General features: G+C 33.7%; 1 protein-coding gene across 9 annotated transcripts in view; it reads right to left on the reverse strand.

The window, feature by feature from the left end:
• CFAP46 (cilia and flagella associated protein 46) overlaps nt 1-19,451 on the reverse strand; it is a 77,710-nt gene that overhangs the window by 38,827 nt on the left and 19,432 nt on the right. For 8 of the 9 annotated variants that reach the window (XM_084524969.1, XM_084524968.1, XM_084524967.1 and 5 more), the window contains exons 13-27: nt 18,598-18,718; nt 16,736-16,859; nt 15,679-15,809; nt 13,681-13,826; nt 12,999-13,132; nt 11,278-11,490; nt 9,764-9,977; nt 9,275-9,424; nt 8,771-8,878; nt 7,325-7,506; nt 5,101-5,232; nt 3,361-3,526; nt 1,771-1,855; nt 1,513-1,651; nt 798-981 (exon numbers count right to left, since the gene is read on the reverse strand). In XM_084524969.1, the coding sequence (XP_084381095.1) occupies nt 798-981; nt 1,513-1,651; nt 1,771-1,855; nt 3,361-3,526; nt 5,101-5,232; nt 7,325-7,506; nt 8,771-8,878; nt 9,275-9,424; nt 9,764-9,977; nt 11,278-11,490; nt 12,999-13,132; nt 13,681-13,826; nt 15,679-15,809; nt 16,736-16,859; nt 18,598-18,718 (2,229 nt within the window). The remainder of the gene's footprint in view (nt 1-797; nt 982-1,512; nt 1,652-1,770; nt 1,856-3,360; nt 3,527-5,100; nt 5,233-7,324; nt 7,507-8,770; nt 8,879-9,274; nt 9,425-9,763; nt 9,978-11,277; nt 11,491-12,998; nt 13,133-13,680; nt 13,827-15,678; nt 15,810-16,735; nt 16,860-18,597; nt 18,719-19,451) is intronic. The other variant, XM_084524966.1, reaches the window with a different exon arrangement.

Consider the following 19,451-nt stretch of genomic DNA (forward strand, 5'->3'; position numbering starts at 1 on the left):
GGATCTGGGGATTCTGGTCAACAGCAAGTTGAATGTGAGTCAACAGTTTGCCCTGGAAGCCAAAAGGGTCAACCATGTCCTGGGGTACATCAAGCATTGCATTGCTAGAGGGTCAAGGGTAGTATTTGTTCCGCTATACTCTACACTAGTGCAGCTCAGCTTGAGTACTGCATGCAGTTTTGGGTACAACAAAGTAAGTAGAGCATAAAACTATTAGAGAGTGTCTGAAGGAGAGCAACAAAGCTGATGAAAAGTCCAGAAGGGAAGAGATATGAGAAGTGGCTGAGGTCACTTGATATACATGTATGTTCAGCTTAGAGAAGAGGAGACTGAAGTGCAGGAGTGGGAGCAGTGGAAAAGGCGCTGATCTCCTCTCTGGTGACCAGTGGTAAGACCCAAGGGAATAGCATGAAACTACATCAGGAAAGACAGATTGGATATCAGGAAAAGGTTCCTCATTGAGAAGGTGCTTGTGCACTGAAGTCAAGGCACTGAGCCTGAGAGAGTTCAAGAGGTGTTCGGAAAACGTTGTCAAATATATAATTATTAGTTTAATAGTTAGGTAGCCCTGCATGGAGCCAGGAGTGGGACTCGATGGTCCTTGTAGTTTCCCTTCCCACTAAGGATATTCTATGATTCTCCAACTGAAAAGCAATTTCAAATTTACAAGAAACAATGATCATATATATGGCTTATCTACTCCTTAAATTCTATACTTCTCAATACTTGCTATCTCATTAAACACTTTAAAAACATATTTTTATCAGTATTGGAACTGATAGTAAAAATTCACAAACCTGCAAAGCATTGATTGCATTTTTAAAACAGTTTAACTGTTCAACAATACTTCTGGAAACTGTTACCATATGACGCCAAATACGGGACACATTATCTTCACTTTCACCTGCAAATTTCTGAATTTCCATCATGAAATTACATCCCAATCTTGCCTTCACTGTAGCCAAATGTTTAAAAATCAGACTAGAAAAGGACAAAAAGAATTGCACATTAATTGCATCTGTATCTGTAAAGTAACTTGAAGTGGAATAGATATAGTAGTTCAGTGTAGTGCAGAGATGTGTAAGTTCATAAACTAATATAAAAGGGCATAAATCTTTGAACTCATGTAAAACTATATATAAACAGTAGCCTAGATAATTTAGTTTCCATTTTACATTACGTGTGTTTACAGCTAGAAAAATTATAACTTCAGCTACACTTCGTACTCCTATTTTCTTGGGAAAATTAGATAGTACCTGTATTCAAGTTTTAGAAAACGACATGTAGAAATGTTATGAAAAGATTAATGATAAGAAACACTGCAAACATAAGTCTTTTCACTGAAAATACACACATGTGTTTTCTGTTATAAGAATTGCCCGGCTGACCAAAAGGTAGTCATGATTTTATTCTGCCAATGCAAAATAGAAAAATAGTAAAAACAGAACTCAGAGTTTTAGAGTTCTCAAGAACCCAAATGCTTATTTTAATAAAAATAAATAAATAACTTACAGCCTGTGTCTTGTCTGAGGCAAAGCCTGAATAGCTTCATTCAGGACTTTTAATGCTTTTTCCCAATCAGATTTATCAGCATATATGTGGAATAATAACCCATATAAAGAGGTCCTTAATGTCAGATCTTCATCAGCACCTTTGAAGTATATTCAAGTCATTTATTACTATACTGCAGAATTAGAACAATGCTATTACAAAATACAGGTTTTTGTTAGTTTGTTTTTAATTATCATATCAAAACAAGAAAGAACGTGCCTGGCAGAAAGCATCCATCTGATAATCCACTACTTTGAAAATCCTTTGTGAGCCACTGATGCAAAGGCAATGTATCGTTTTTCTCCTAAAAAGACAGTAGGAACAATAAATGCCCTTTATATTTTGGTACATATCTCAAGTAAGCAAACAACCACTGCCTTGCTGGGCTAAACCAAAAGTTATCTTCAGGTATACATGTATGCTTCTCTAGATATGTGAACCAATTTAAAAACTGCTTAGAGTTAGCCTGATCAAGGATCACTGGATACCAGTTCCTGCCTCTTACAGCAGTTACTATAACATATAAAGAAGAATTAGTAACTCTGGAAATAATCAAATACAGAACTTATTTGAAATATTTTTGTCTAAATAATATCAGAAAATCCTATATAGTCTAATTCACAAGAATTACTATTCTTTACAGATATAAAAAGTCTGGGCTCTCTGTAACTGTACACTTCCATTATCTAAATAAAGGTCTTGACTTTTCATATATCTTATTAAGGGTTTGTTCTGAAAATATCCTGTAGCAGCAAGTTATTTATATATACATAATGAAGTATTCCTTCTCACTGTTTTTTTTTTTTTTTTTTTTTTTTTACTCTGCAAATAAGTAGACCTTTAGAAATGTCCCTATGAGAAATCACAGTGTTAGATATCCATGCATCGTTGGCAAAGTTCCTTTAAGTTTACGATCTTCATGTCACTGTATTTCCTCGCACACAGAGTCCTCGCAAATTCTGTCTCCTACACACTCAAGCAGACCAGTCACCATCTCTGATTATTAGTGATTTATACATGGCTTGAGGAGAAAGGAAAAATAAGTTTTCTATTATTATACTACAGTACTAGATGATCTGAGATGCAGGCTGAGATGTCACATTGGTACTGCTGAACTTGAATGCAAAAGTTATTAATAAAACCTTCAAGGTCTAATTCTGCGACCACTGAAATGCATGGGGAAACTCACATCAGCTTCATTGACATTTAAATCAAATCTAGAAAGAGAGAAATGGATCAGCTCTGGGAATTTTGAAGTAAGAACAGTTGTAGATGTGTAGGGATGTTTCAGCAGGAAAAGAAATTTCATGTGATGAGATTTGTTAAAAAATAATTTTGCAGGTAATTTGAATCTGCAGGTGTGAGGAACCTTAATTTAATTCCAACTTTTATGAGTTTGTCTTTTAAGGCCTATTATCATTCTTACTGGAAGTGACAGATTTTTTCTGTCACTTTATCTTTTTTTGATTATTTTCTAAGCATTCCCTTTTGTGAGCCTCACAAAGTGCAACGCTACACACATCCAGACCGTAAATTATTTTGAAGAAAACAGCTGCAAGTTTGTCAATTGCCTAGAACCAGAAGAATCACCAAATGGAAAACAAGTATGTGATTCCTTGTTGTGTCTGAATGTGTGCTATGCAAATGAAGATTAGAAAGCATTTACGTGTTTATGACAAGACCTTTTCCTTTTAGGAAAGATATCTTGAAGTATGCACACAGCTTCAGAACAAAGCAAAACTTTTCTTTATCATCAGTACCAATCACTAAACACATGCATAGTTAACAATATTTATTAGCTATTCTTACCTGTTTATTTTCAGATTCTGCTTTCATTATATTCTTAAGAATTATTTCAGTAGGTTCTTTAAACTGTTCTCTGTCATGTGGAAAACCTAGCAAAGGTAAACATGCGTTCCAAAAGTGTCTCGCTGCAAACATTACAAGGGAATAATTTCCAGCTTCACCTGCATATCTGAAGAAAACAAATTACAGCTTAACGAAGGAAAAAACCTCACCGGTGGTACATATAACAAAGATACAGGATTTTACTTCCGCAAACATCATCTGTGGTTTACCTTATCTAGACAACACTGTATCTCAGCAATGAGGGTATTCATACAAAATATATTTTTCATTTTTATATACAAAACACCTCCATACATCCAACAGAAGGAATATTAAACAAGTGTTTGTACTGTATTCCTGCGTAACTTTAACTGAAGTGAGACCTAATTTTAAAAGTTAGTAGAAACCTACTTGAGAGGTTCTTCGGAATAACCTACTTTTTTTTTTCTTTTCTTCCTATTATGTTAATTTCTCGTTATAAAAGCATCACACACACAAAAAAACAAACAAACAAACAAACACAACTCTTCATTCCTATGGATTTTGCATAGTACAGAATCACTGTAAAATATAAATATACTTCAAATGCCTCTACTTGCATGCAAATTGTTTTGAGCACATTCCATGCAAATGTTACTTTTAATTAATAAAATATAATAATTTTCCAGACTGTAATACAACAATAACACACGAGTGAGCAAAATCTTTAGAATTTAGCTAAAAATTATGGATTGGTATTAAAAAAATCAACTAATTAATACTCTTACTATTTTCATAGAATTATAAAATATCCTGAGTTGGAAAGGACCCACAAGGATCATCGAGTCCAACTCCTGGCACCACACAGGAGCACCCAAAAATTCAGACCATATGTCTAAGAGCACAGTCCAAACACTTCTTAAACCCTGACAGGCTTGGTGCTGTGACTACGTCCCTGGTGAGCCTGTTCCAGTGCACGACCATCCTCTCAGTGAAGAACCATTTTCTGATATCCAGCCTGAACCTCCCCTGTCGCAGCTTAATCATTTTTGAATCAGGCAATCTGCCATTTTCTCCCAAAATTTCACAATGTTTAGACTCTATCTGCTCACATGCTGTATATATTAACACTAGACTTACTAAGTTTTTGCTCACCACTTTGTGTCCCTTTTGACATTTGTTGAGCTATTTGTATATGTCCACTCCCAAAAAAAAGTGCTTGTCATGGTATGTAAATTGAAAACATATGGATTTGTCTGTTCACAACACAACATAACTGTAGAGTTCTGCTACGCTGGCCTTTCCAACTTCTTTCATCACTCTCTTTTTAATTATTAAGGAAAAAAAATGATACTGCTAAGGGCTTCACATCAGCCATTACATTTTCATCCTCTAACAGTTTCAATTGCCTACTTTTTTGCTCTTTTTTTTTTTTTTTTTTTTTCCCAAAAAGCAAAGAATTTAAAAATCAGGCATTATCCATCTGTGTATCACCTTCTTCCTATTTATTACTTAAAGCAATCTTTCCACTTCGGTTTCTAAACTGATAAAATTTATTTTAAATTTACCAAACTGCTAAATTCTGTCAAATCTTTTGTTAAGCATTTCAACTCTCAACTATTTTGATTTTTTATCAGTCTTGGGAAAGAATGGTGATCCCCAAATCTATAAATCAATTTTTTTGTCTGCTTTGTATTAGTCCCCTCTTAAAACAAAACCTACCTGGCACTCTGAGCAAAGGCTTTTGATGCGGCTATACGCAAATGTTTTTGTCCAGCCAAATTTTCCATTATACTCTTTCCTTGGATACAGGCAGCAGTACTCAACATTTCTTGCCTCACTGTGTTATCAGGTCTGAATAAAGACAAGTAACTCAAAATGTGCTAGTCTTACAGTCTAAGAACACACCAGTTCCCATTAATAATGCTTTCAAGTTGTTACTAGAGAGATGTTAGTAGCTTTGAAAGTTAAAAAGGCTTCTAATGACTTTTTTCCTACAATCAGAAAATATTTGAAAAATCTGAACACTCTGTGAACAGGTATCAGAAATAAAGTATCTTTTTTACAGTTCTAATGAAAATAAATGTGAACTAAGATTTGAAAAATATTTTACCTACTTCTAGTGACCAAAGAAAATAGATTTGTGATTCTCTCCCCATTATTCACCATTGTACATCAAACAATATAAAAATATTAAATCAGAATGAAATTTACATAGCAAGTAATTAAAAACAGAAATTGGGAAAATCAGACAATTTTAAATACTTTTTTTTTTTTTCTTGGAATTGGTCTCTCTTATGTCTGGTAAAGTACGGACAGGGTTCTAGAGAAATTGACTTGGATCATACTCTTCTACATTTAAAAGTAAGGAGCAGAGATTTCAATCCCATCAGTTAACTAGTTAAAAAAAAAATAAAATAACAAAGCAATAATAAAAATTATCTGATATACTTGAATAGAAGTGGTTTTGAAAGAAAATAATACAATAATGTAACACAATATGGAAGATTTTTAAAAGAAAAAAGAAAAGAAAAAAGAAAAAAGAAAAAAGAACAAAAAAAGAAAAAAGAAAGAAAGGGGAGAATTCACCTATACTAAACTGGCATTTCTCATTTCTAGTTGGCTTAGTTCCTACTGCGCAGTGAAGGCTATTATGCAGTTATGATTTGTGTCCACAAGAGGACACCAGTGTTCTACAGTACAAGTTAACAACAACAACAAAAAAGTAGGTGTCTAAGCCTTCTTTGTCCTTAAGTTGTGCTTTAACGTGAAAAGAATGAAGACGTTCATCTTCCATTTTTCTGGAGATAATATTGACAACCCACAACTCAACTTCTTGGTCAAAGAAGGAAACATTTTACATTTTAACATTCACCAGTTTCAGATTGCTAAATATTCATTATTTTCTCTATATAATATTTTAAAATTATATGTTCCATATTTTAAGATGTTTTGGAGAGAAAAACTGGTTTTATATGTTCTTCTCCCATGAAATAAACAACCATTAATTTCAAAGAGCACCATTGTTTCCCGGACATCTTCACAGAGAGAAAAATGAACACATAAGTATATTCAAAGTATTTATCATATTCATTTCAAACATCCTGCATTCTGATTTTTTTTTTTTTTTTTTAAATAATTGCTGTCAATTCCCTCTTGTTTTGATGAAATTACATTCTGTTTTTTGGGGGGTAAAATCGTATATAAGCAGAAGGATCTAAGGACTCCACCAACAGATCCTCCTAGATAGGAAACCTTTTTTCTTTTTTCCTTTTATTCCCCACAAGATCAAAGCTTTAAATTAACAGTCCAGTAAGACTCTGGGCTTTTTAAGAAATGAATTACACTCCTATTGCTCCCACATACAGAATTTATAAGGGAAGCCTGCTACCTGGGGATACCTGACACCAGAAATTAGAAAACAGTAGCTGTTATCACCTGTTATCACTCACAGCATCTTCTTACATGAACTGTGTAGACCCTTCATGCATTATCAGAAGCAATTTTCATCAATGTATTAGAATAAGTTACTTTCTGCTTGGAAACTACAAAAGCACGAAAAGACTGTGACTGCCACAAACCAATTTCAGAAAAGCACTGCTCATCAGGAAGACACTCAAACACAAAAACCTGTTGAGTCACTTGGATTACAAAATTCACTTATCTTCCTGAACTGAGTCCAGAGACACAATCTGGATCTCACACCATCTTCTACTCAGGCTACATTGTAGAGTTAAAACATTATCTGTAGTACTTAAGTAATTGCTAATGACAAAATCAGGAGTGGTAGGAAAATTTCACTTTCTGTACAGTTTCTTTGTAAATAAATAAATAAATAAATTCTCTCAATTTTGATTAAGTAGTCAGATGCATTTTCCCTATATACTCATTCTTCAAAATTTATATCAAGTATACCACATTATAATGCAAAATTCAATGTACTTACATTTCATATTTCTTGGTATCGCTATTGTGAAAAAAATTATTAACTGACTGCAATATCCTTTGGGAACAAGTCATCACTATTTCGTAGTCTTGTAATACATATGCAAAATATGTAAGTCGTGTCAGTGTCTGCAATTCTACTAATGAATCTGACCAGCTGCATTCTAAAGCCAATTTCGCTAACTGGAAAAAAAAAAAAAAAAAGTAAAAGTAAAACAAAAATAAATCTTGTGTTTCTGCCATGCCCTTTTCATACATAAAACTTACTTATCCTCACACCAACTTACTCATATACAATCAGATTACATTCTTCCAGATGTACTTTTCATACAACCCACCTTGGCATGGAACAAGTAAACAATAAAACAATCTAGAAAACCAAAGATTTACAAGAAAAATCAAAATAGGCAATAGACATATAATCAACATTTATGCTGCAGTAAATATTGTAAAAGCAAATGTAAACCCAGCTATAAATATGCTGAATACCACTGAAATAATAGCTAAAGCTAGCTAATAGTATTTGGCAGAAATCTGCAGACCAATTGGAATTGCATACCTGTATCTTTATAAGGACCGATATCCTGGTCTTTAGAGAGAAGCATTTCTACAGAAGTGTTGGACAATGTCATCAGATTCCTAGCTATCGGAGGAAATACGCCTTAGTCTTTTAAGAAACCCATTTATAACAGGAAGTATAAATGATTAGGTGTAGTAATCAGACAGGTAAGACATCAGCTCATAGTTTTGAAAATGAATGATTTAAACATTTTTATACTACCTTCATTCCTCCAGACTGGTAATCAACAGAAGAGGAAAATTGTGGCACTGTTCAGCATCAGCAATCATGTTAAGACCAATCAAAAGCAAGTGTTTTAATGAACTATGCTAGTAATGTAGCTCTGTCTCATATAAGTCTTACAATAAAGCCACCTAATTCTTTAAATAACAGGTAGTTCTACCCCATAACTGCCAAAAGGAAATTCACAATAACATGAAGTTCTCTGTTGAAATTTGGAATGCTCCCAATACAAACCCTAAGATAAGACTTCATCTTCTCAATAAAATAAAATAAAAGTCCCAAATATGGTTCTGTACAGAATGCGTCCGAACCCATTATGTTCATCAGGTTGTTATGATAATAACCTGTTAGAGCAACGTAGGAATAATTGTAATACTGGTTTTTAATGCTTTTTCTTTTTTGTATAAATGAAAATAGTTACACAATTTTTCTACCTGTTGTAATTACTCAATCTCTTGAAAACTTTGAAAGTAAATAATAAAAAGTTTCAACATAATATGTATAAATAATATATATTATGTATGTACTTCATATATATAACAGTATAATAGAAGTTTCAAATTGAATTTTGTCTGTATTCAAAACCAAAACTGAAATCACATGCTCTTTCTCAAAAAACAGAGCTAATAAAATAAAAGGAAATACCTGAGATAAAGCAGGAACTGTGAAATCCATGAGACCCAAGCCAGTACATGAATACATTTCTAGACCAACAAGAATTCTTGCAATAGGATTTTGTGCTTCATCACTACTCTGAGCAGAAATTAAAAATTATTTATTTATTTATTTATTTTTACTACCATTGTTAATGCTGAACTACTACAGTATCACCAAAAATACAGCAACAATATAATTAATTCACATTCCATACTCCGGTATTATAGACATATTTAAAATTAAAAGATTGGAATATATTATTATTTTTCAAGTTACTGAATCGATAGTCTCCATATAAAGAGTTCATACTAAATGTTAATATAAACATAGCTGATATTTCAGCTACAGGCAAAAATTTTCTGTCACATCAAATTAAAATATATACAAGAAAGACACACTGATAATTTAATCATTATTAAATAAAATTAAGCATTTAATATTAATTTTTCAAAGAAAAAATTAACTTATTGTAGGATTTCAGAGAAATAATACCTCCTCCTCAGTCCAAAGTTTATGTCCTATCTGTTGCTGATTTAACTGTTTTACTTTCACCCATGTAGCAATGATCTGTTGTTTTACAGCAACAGGTACTGTTTCATTTGGTATGGTTGCACTTGTCACCTTTAGAGCAAACTCACAAATCTAAACAGCAAGAAGAAAAAAAGACTGAAACTTAAGGCAAATTTGAACAGCTCTTTTTATGGAAAATGTTATCCATTAGTTATTTTACAATTTCTGTGCATGCACCTCTAATAATAATAACATCTCCATAAATAAATCCATACAGCGAATAAAAGCTGCAGTCTTCAGATTCAATTGACAAGGAAATTCAGTGCATATTTGGGGAGAACCTGTGATGGCAGGAACCATAAAAGATGGTAGTTTTTCTGCAAGAATCTCTGGAATTTAAATTTCTATGAATCATAATACATGTCAGCATATTAAAAAAAAAAAAAAAAAAAAAAAAAGTGGATTTTGTACCTCTAAGGCTGCTTTGATGTCAGGAAGTCCACTGGGATCTACTGACAAAGAAGGGATAGCATTTGCTTTCTCATGTCCCTTTGCTGAAGCCTTTCTACTTTTGTCTGGTGATGCACATAACTTTTTCTCCTCAGTACGTTTTGGTTTTGGAATCCAACAGAGAATTAAGCCCCGAGCTACAGCATTACATAACATCAACAAAGTGACAGTGCTTCTGAAGAAGAAAAAAGAAAACTTAAATGCAAACTGCATCAGACCAAAATAAGTGAAACAAATAAAGTCATGAGCACTATTCAAAAATCTAGATTTTTCTTAGAAAACAAAATTATGGATTTTACAAAATTTCCCTGTTGGAAATGCAGTTAAAATGGTTAAATCTACTCTCCCTCCTCCCCCTCTCTCCAATAAAAACTTTCATATTTTATATTGCATTTTTTCAGGTCTTTCTGTGATTGAAGCTTCTATTTCTTCACAGAAAAAGGTATCTTTTCAAATTTATTTCAGAGATGAATAAATTTAAAATCTGACTTTTTAGTAGTGAACTGTTATGTGTGAAAGTGGAAAGGGTTTCCTAATAACCTACACCAAACTCTTTACATAAAATCATTCGTTACTCTGTATTACTCCTTATGATAATCAACGTCTGAGATGGAATTACCTTTTCTTTTTTTTTTTTTTTTTTTTTTTTACAGACAACACAAACTGAATTATGATACATATTAATATAAATGCCCAAATTAATAAGTAGGTATTACCTGTTTTCCATCTCTGTACAAACTGAACTTTAGGCCTTGACATGCAATACTGTTAAAATATCATTCTTTGCTGTTGGTCCTCTCAGTTTGTCTAGTTCTGAAGTCACTGCCAGTAAAAAAGTGCTAAAAGTTCTAGGGTTTTGTCCAACAGAACTTTGACTTGAGTATTCCTCTGGAATAGTTAATTATTCTGCCATTGCATTTGCTACAGAACAGAATTTCTCTATGAAGTCTATTTTTGTGGTCAATTATTGAACACATTCCCTTTACTTTCTTTTTTCCCCCTTTGTTTTGTATTTCAGAACTTACTGTGATTAGAAATATTTACAATAAACTATATTTACTATATAATTCAACTTCAGAGTAACTGAGAGCAAGTAAACACATTTCAAGCTCCTGCCAACAGAAAGGCTACGAAAATTTTCTTGATTCTTTCTGAGCAGGTCAACAAAATTGACACATGCACTATTTCATATGCACATGTTGCTATTCCATAATTAAGAGGAATTAACATAATTTTAACTCAGGTTAATATGGATTATAATGAACAGAAATAAATAGGATTAAAACCTCACTTTCCAACCACAAAATTTAATATAACTTCTAAAGTATTCTGTATGTGCTGACGTCCTTCTACTTCTAATAAAAGCCATAACATAACATAACATAACATTCTTTCATGACATAAACTAACATTGTGAAAATATTTTTTCTGTTATAGTAACAAGACCATGTTTGTAATCAAAACTCTAAATTTACCCAGTGTGCCCAACAGTCTTGACTGCTCCAAGAAGAGTCTGCAGATATGCAATAATTTCCCTCTGTCTTCCTGATGTGATAAGATGCCTATTGTAGTTTAAGATATACACCACAGCATTATGAACAATCCAGGCTTCATTCAGTTCTTCTCCTATTTCAGCTGCACGCAGGAAATTTTCCATAGCATACTGAGATAAGTAGTCTATCCATAAACTATAAAATTAGTATTAAGAAACTGTTATTCCAAAAGTACAACACTAGAAGGTATTATATCTTAAGGCTAAATATGTAAAAGTAGAACTGAATCAACAAAAAATATATATTTTTGGAAATTACTTTTCAGTTGCATTTATTACATCTCTATCCATTAACTTATAATTGGATGACAAGATGCCTCAGGAAAGTTATTAGTATCAACATCGACCAGTCTCTGATACTCAAATGCTATTAGCTTAAAAATATTGGCTCTAACGTAAATTTCACAGTTCATCCACACTTTTTAAAATGTGTGTGAATCACTGCTAGAAATCATTAAATATCTATGACAAAGCTCTACTTGAATAAAAAGTAAGACTCTAGTGTTGAATGAGGTATCTTTTTCACAGCCTCATGTCTTCTTGCACTCAAAGACATCTCCAGATGTTCTGAAATGCTAAGTCCATTTTTTATAAAATAACATTCCATAGTCAATGCAATAACATTCTTTTATGCACAAATTAATTATCAAGATATATATCACACTCGATAAAGCAATACTGAAAACACCATCTTGTATGATCAGACAGAATGACCTTGGTTAAGTCACAAATTCAAAAAAACATAAACTGACATAGGGTATTACTATGTCACCAACAGTAGACAACATAGTAGACCAAACTGATTTTTTTCCCTTTGTGTTCTTAGCCTAATTGGATGAAAGAGACACTGGTACAAGTAAATTGGTTAAACTCAAAAACAGCTTCACAGCGAATTTTAGAACAGAATCTTCATCTTCTTTGTCCCTTGTTTCTGATTGGTTTTTACTTTTTCCTATTTTACTGAGCATTTGAAGCTGACTGCGAGAAACTTCACTTCATCTTCAGACTTAATGAAGAGCCTTAGGGACACAACTCTGATAACCTGCTCTTACAGGACATGATGACCATTGTGACAACAGTTAATACTTGTACAAATGTAGTAGAGTTTAAATATCATATTTAAAATTCTCTCTCCCTCTTCCTTCACAATAAATAATACTGTGAGACCAAAAGAAAGAAACAGAAATATAAAAAGAAGGAGAAGGAGGAGAAGGAGAAGAAGGGTACACTAGCTTCTGATTTCAGAGAAATAAACATTAAATGAAAAACAAAACAAACAGTGCAGAATGAAAGCAAATTAGAGAAAAATTATTTCAAATTATTTTTTAGATTCTTCTTTTCCCACTACCATTCCTAGCTAAACATATGAACTATCTGATAACAATCAGAGAATCATTAAAGTTGGAAAAGACTTTCGAGATCATCTGGTCCAACCATCATCCTACTGCCAATGTCCCCAAGCACCAGGTCCAACCTTTCCTAGAACACCCCCAGGAATGATGATGTCACCACTTCCCCGGGTAACCTGTTTCAATGTCTAACTACTCTTTCTGAGAAGAAAAATGATTTGTACTAAAAAGAAATAACTTAGTAAATTATCATCTGTGTTTGATAATAAAACAATTTGTTAGAGTTGGTAAGTACCTGTATGCTTTCCATTCTAGATCACTTTCAGGAAAATCTAAAACATATTCTGAAGGATGTTGGCTTTTATCTTCTGTAGGTACAGTGTGGTCATTCAGCTCAATTCCCTGCAATCTTAATAAATGAATCGTTGCCTGGAAAGATACAAAGAAATACATTTTCTACCTGTGTTATCTACGTGAAAATGGACTCTGACTTCTTATTTGTGTCTACACCTCTTGAAAAAAGAAAAAAAACAAAATGTTGTTTTTGTTGTACAACATCTGAAGATGTACAGGCATACAAGACCAATTATATGAAATAATCTTCAAATTACTTATGCTTAATTTTATTAAATAAATAACTCAAATGAGAAAATGAAAATATGCCATATATATACACACAAATATATTTATCATGCTGGAACTTTAAGGATCCTGGAACATAATGTCACATGTCAAATATTTACAACAACATCCCTTGTAAAAAAGTGTTAAAACCATATGCAGTGATACTATAGTTACTTTCACACAGTATTTTTATACAGCTGCTTCACAGAACTACTTCCTCTAATGTCTGTGGAGACATAAAATAATGAATCTAACTCAAAATTCTACTGCTGTAAGATGAATATCCCTAGAATTAGACATACAACCAAAGTTAAATGAAACAAATATGAGTAACATCTGTGTAGGTTGATTACCTCTGCATTAATAAATCTTATTTCTGCTAATATTCTGAGTAAATCTCTTTCAAAAGAAAGGGATTTAGCAGGTAGTAATAACTCTCCTGGTAAGCCATCACCTTGGTCATCATCCATCATAGTTATACTAGCTTTCTTCTTCTGTGCTAAAAAAAAAAAAAAGTTAATTATTATTAACACGTAAATCTGACAAAAATTACCTTAATTTTAGAATTTAAATATCCCTATATAATCTGAAATCCAAAATAAAGCATTCACAAGCACAGATTTGAAGTTACTTCACTCAGACTACATCTCAAGTTTAATATTCAGTGATAGATCTAATTTATTAGTCTTTGTCCAATAATTTTAATCATATTTCAATATTCCAAAGTAACATTTTAGTTTAAGTTGAAAATTCCATGTGTTTGTTTTCATAAAACCTACAGACTGTTAATTTGAATGAAGAGCTCCTCATTCCTTGAGCAATCATACATATTCACTTCCCCAGACTAGCCATGTTTCATCTCTCATCTCTTTTTCAAACTAAAGGAAAAAAAAAAGTACTTATCAGGAACTGAGGGCAACCATGCACCAAAAGCATCATTAATAGGACCTGGTATATATCTGTAACACTATAGCACTTTGAATTATTTGCCTTCATTCAGGCCTGATAATACAGCAAGTCTTTTTCCAGAATCTTCATATTGCCCAAATTATCTTTGCCCTATCTTCAGTATATGTTACATACAGAGAAGACCTTCAATTTTTCTCACCCACTAATCCTAGGATTAGAAGTAGTAAAGGATGAAACAGAACACAGAAATGAATGTTGCCAACAGTCCATTGCACCTGGGTCAGGGCAATCCCAGACATGAGGGCAGACTGGGAGAAGAACTCATTGAGAGCAGCCCTGCAGCGGACTTGGGAGTTCTGGTGAATAAAGGTTCAACATGAGCCAGCAGTGTGCACTTGCAGCCCAGAAGGATGTGTGTGACCAGCAGGTCGATGGAGGTGATTGCCTCCCTCTACTCTGCCCTTGTGAAGCCCCACTTGAAGTACTATCTCCAGACCTGGAGCCCCAAGCACAAAAAGGATGTGGACCTGTTAGAGAAGGTCTGGAAAAGGGCCACAAAGTTGAACGGAGGACTGGAGCACCTCTCCAATGAAAAAAGGCTGGAAGACCTGGGGCTCTTCATCCTGAAGAGGAGAAGGCTTTGTGGAGACTTCATTGCGACCTTTCTATACTTAAAGAGGTCTTATAAAACAGATGGAGAAGGACTCTATTTGGGTAGACAATCTCCTCCCTCACCTCTTTTGATGCAGCCCAGGATGCAGTTGGCATTCTGGGCTGCAAGCACAAACTGCTGTCTCATGTCAAGCTTCATCCATCAGAACACCCAAGTCTTTCTCTGCTAGGCTGCTCTCAATGAGTTCATCCAGTCTATACTCCTGTCCGGGATTGCCCCAACCTGGGTGCAGCACCTTGCACTCAGACTTGTTGAACCTCCTCAGGTTCACATGGGCCCACTGTTCTAGCTTGTCCAGGTCCCTTTAGCTGGCATCCCTTCCTTATGTTGTATTGACTGCACCACTCCACTTGCATCTGCAAACTTGCTGAGGAACAACTAAGAACACTGATAACGATCTCAAGAACACTAAATAATGATCTTAATGGTCTTTTCCAACCTAAATGATTCCACGATTCTATGCTTCTAAATATACATACTTTAACTAGCTCAGGCCCAAAGCTTATATTTAATAGCATCACCTCATAGCACTGTCATTGAATTATCATGAAAAGTGAAAATAATTTCCAAACCTCTCCTTCCTAAGCTTTTCTGCAGTTGTTAATTTCTGAGAGCACACATTGCCTTCTACATTTCTAAACTTCTTGAAAACAATGTGCACAATATTCATTGGAACACTATACCTTTACACTGGCTTACTCCTTCAAGTGACTCTAATAAAGGAGGAGAAAGTTCACTTTATGACACTCAAAATAATGTTTTCACTTACTTTTTTTAGGTTTTGTTGCTCTCCTAAACAAAGTGTCATCATACAGGAGACAAAATCTGCATGCTGTACGGCAGACATCCCACACTTCTTGTGTACGTGCAACTTTTGCCAAATTTGCCCAAAGTCTAATTCTATCAAAGAAAAAGCATATGTAAGATTACTTTATAACCAGAATTATCTTCCACACTTTAGAAACCACAAAAATCATGTCAGTTTTGATGGCCACCATAAATAAGATTTTAAATCTAGTAAACATTAATACGTGGAAGAGTTTTTATCAGTAACAAATATAACACTATGACTTTACTCACTTAAAAAAAATACCCTCAGCTTATCAAGATTGCAAGAAAAAATATTTTGGAGAATAGCTATACTGAAACTTTTAAAATGTGTTTGTGACATATCCCTAATTATCTATCTTATAAAAAATAAACTAAATTAAACCAAGTATTTCAAAAGCAATGCTGAGAATTTCAAAACGAGTCTTGAATACAAGTTTGGATTTCAAATTGTTTAGAAAAACACTGTTTAGATTTCATTCCAGGATTTTTTTAATGCTGCAAACAAAACAAAACAAAAAAAAGAAAAACAAACAACAACAAAATTGTTTATAAAATAAACAATAGAATTATATAAACATGCTGAAAACAAAGTCACACAGAATCACAGAAAGGTTTAAGTTGGAAGAGACCTCTGGATGTTACCTGGTCCAATCCTCATGCTCTAGCAGGGACAAAGCTATGATTTTCCTACAGATCAGTATTTCTGACACTCAGAAAGGACTGTGTGGTTTATCAGAAAAGATGTAGCATGCAAAGTGGTACAAGAACCAAAAAAGACGCTTCAGCAAAGTTTCAGCTATGCATCAAGTTATTCAGCCTTAATCCACCCATTCTTCTGTGTCCAGTTTCTATCAACAGAATAGGTGGTAGGGGGAAGGTTGCACCAGATGATCTTGGAGGTCTTTTCCAACCTTAATGATTCTATGATAAGAAATTCCCTTATTAGACACTTCTACGCAAAAAGAAAAGAGCCACATCTTTTCTGTGGTAATTACCTCTCTTTGTCATTTTCCTTTTTTAGGTGTTTCAAATGTCCATCAACTTTGTCCACACTTTTAACATGATGTTGTGCTTTCGCACAGAGGTAACTTACTTGACTCTGACTATAACCTGAGGAAACTTACAAAGAAATAAGAATTTAATGTAATTTTTTAAGTACCAGAGTTGAAACAAATCTAAATGAAAGGTATGCATTTTGATTCACAACTACTTTCTGAAACTCCTGAAATCCAGTCCTTTGTTCAATCCCTCAATCTTTCCCAAAGCCAACCAGCCAATCAAAATGAAAAAACCACACCCGACTAGCATCTATTCTGTTTTTAATTTATCTGCATAGATAGTTTCCCCATATAAAAATGGATTTATGTTTTTTTAGCCCCAAGGTCTCTTTTCTGACAGGACATGCATTGCTCTAATTAAGCTTCAGTCAAAAGGAAATTGATGTAATATATGGAATGTTACATTCTGGCTGCATTTTAAGAACACTAATCCAATGAAATACGTTTTTGCTCAGTAGCAAAATTTATTCTTTGTGTTTTTTTTTTTGTTTGTTTGTTTAAATTTGAGAATAATGACTTTTTTTCTCGTAGTCAACAAGATATAGTTATCTAGGAAAAAGTATTAAACAGAAATAACCAACACAGAAAAATGACACAAGGGAGGAATGAGCTGCCCTCCTGAGGTAGAAAATCAATCCAGTGATACAGAAAAATCAAAAAGATGTTTTTTTTACTGTAATGACATAGAGGAGATGCTATTTATTAGAATACAAATAACTTGATATGATTATTTGGGAAATCAATATTCACTTGAATCTAAGCCATGATTGCTAATATTACCTAGACTAAGTTTTCTGTTTCAAATGAATACTGGCTGGATTGCTGAGATCAAAGGGTATTTGCAAATGGAGTTAAATCCAGCTGGCAGCCAAGTGGCCATAGTGGTGTTCCACAGGGGTCTGCATTAGGGCCAGTTTTGTTTAATCAATGATCTTGATGAGGGGATCATTTAATCTTGATGAGGGATAAAATTGCAGACAACACCAAGTTGGGCAGGAATGATGATCTGTGAGAAGGTAGGCAGGCTCTGCAGATGGATTTGGGTAAGCTAGATTTATGGACCACATCCATTTGTATGGCATGCAACAAGGCTAAATGCCAGGTGATGCACTTGGGTCATTACAACCCCATGCAGTGGTATAGACCTGGGGAAGAGTAGCTGGAAAGCTGCCTGGAAGAAAAGGAGTTGGGGATGTTGTGTTGGTCAATAGCCAGTTGCACATGAACCAGCTGTGTGCTCAGGTGGCCAAGAAGACCAACAGCATCCTGGCTTGTATCAGAAATAGCATGGCCAGAGGTACTATGGAAGTGACTGTCCCTCTGTACTCTGTACTTGACACACCTTGGGCTGGGCTCCTCGCTACAATAAAGATATCGAGTTTCTGGGAAGACATTCATAGAAGAACAGCAAAGCTGCTGAAGGGACTAGAAAATATTCCTGGCTTTAAAACATGAATATAACTGAAACTGCTTAGACATATTTACGTTGAAATGAGGAAGGTATAGGTTCTTATAATTTTTGTTTAAAATACTTTGCAATGCATATGACAGAACTGTTACTTAACTACACATCCAGATTGACAGACAGAAATTTTTCAGCATTAATACATGACAGCTATATCATAGAATTATATTCATTTTTCATTCTCTAATTTTTGCCACAGAATTCAGTAAACTTGTCACTCTATTTGCGCTGTAATATTCCCCACATATTGCCACTATATGTTATATCCGTTCTTTGAGGTTGGGCAAAGCAGTAAAAGTTAAGTGTCATAATTTTAGCCACACACATACATTACCTTTAGCTTCATTTTCACTATCAAGAACCACCTGAAATAAATCAGGAGCTAGTGCAAGACCAGCATTTACCAGAAGGGATCTCTTTTGCCTCACATTATTCTTTTCCTTTCCCCTTTTAGCCTATGTAAATAAAAGAACTAAATGTTACAAGGTTCATTTAGACCTATTATAATGCTATTTACATTTTTATTACATTAATATATCTTACTTACTAAACATGTAAGAATGTAGATCATACATCATAGACTTTGGTATTTTGAGCCAATACAATATAGGAATTGTTTTTCTTAGCATATCTTAAACAACATCCTGCAGTATTATTACTCTATATACCTTATTGTATGACCTGTCTTAACGTTGTATTTCCTTAAATAAAGAACAGTATTTATTTAGAAACCAAAAATAATATATCTGTCGTGCAATAATTAGGACTCACTATGAAATATAAAAAATCCCTAGTGTACCCAGAATTAGCTTAAGTCAGAGGAAAATTAAGTGCTTTCTTTAAAAAATATTTAAATGGAATAAGCTTGTGTGAAAAAAAAATAATAAACTAGAACAAACTACACCAAAACTGTCATAACAATAATATAACAATCGTACCAGCAGCTTTCCAATACTGCTTTTTAGGTTCAATGAGCATATCTCAATTTCTGTGAATATCCCCAAATGGTGTATAGGTGAAATTTCTTTTAGCAAACTACCAAATCAGCTGCCAATATGAATTTTGTTCATGTGCTGAAGGCATCACAACAATTAGATGTAATAACTCTTGAAAATGACTACACTGTGACTTTAGATTGTATTACTGGATTTATTATCTGTATTTTCTCACATTTTAAAGTGTGATATA

This window comes from Aythya ferina, assembly GCF_964211825.1.
Source record: "Aythya ferina genome assembly, chromosome: 7".
In the NCBI taxonomy this organism is placed as follows: Eukaryota; Metazoa; Chordata; class Aves; order Anseriformes; family Anatidae; genus Aythya; species Aythya ferina.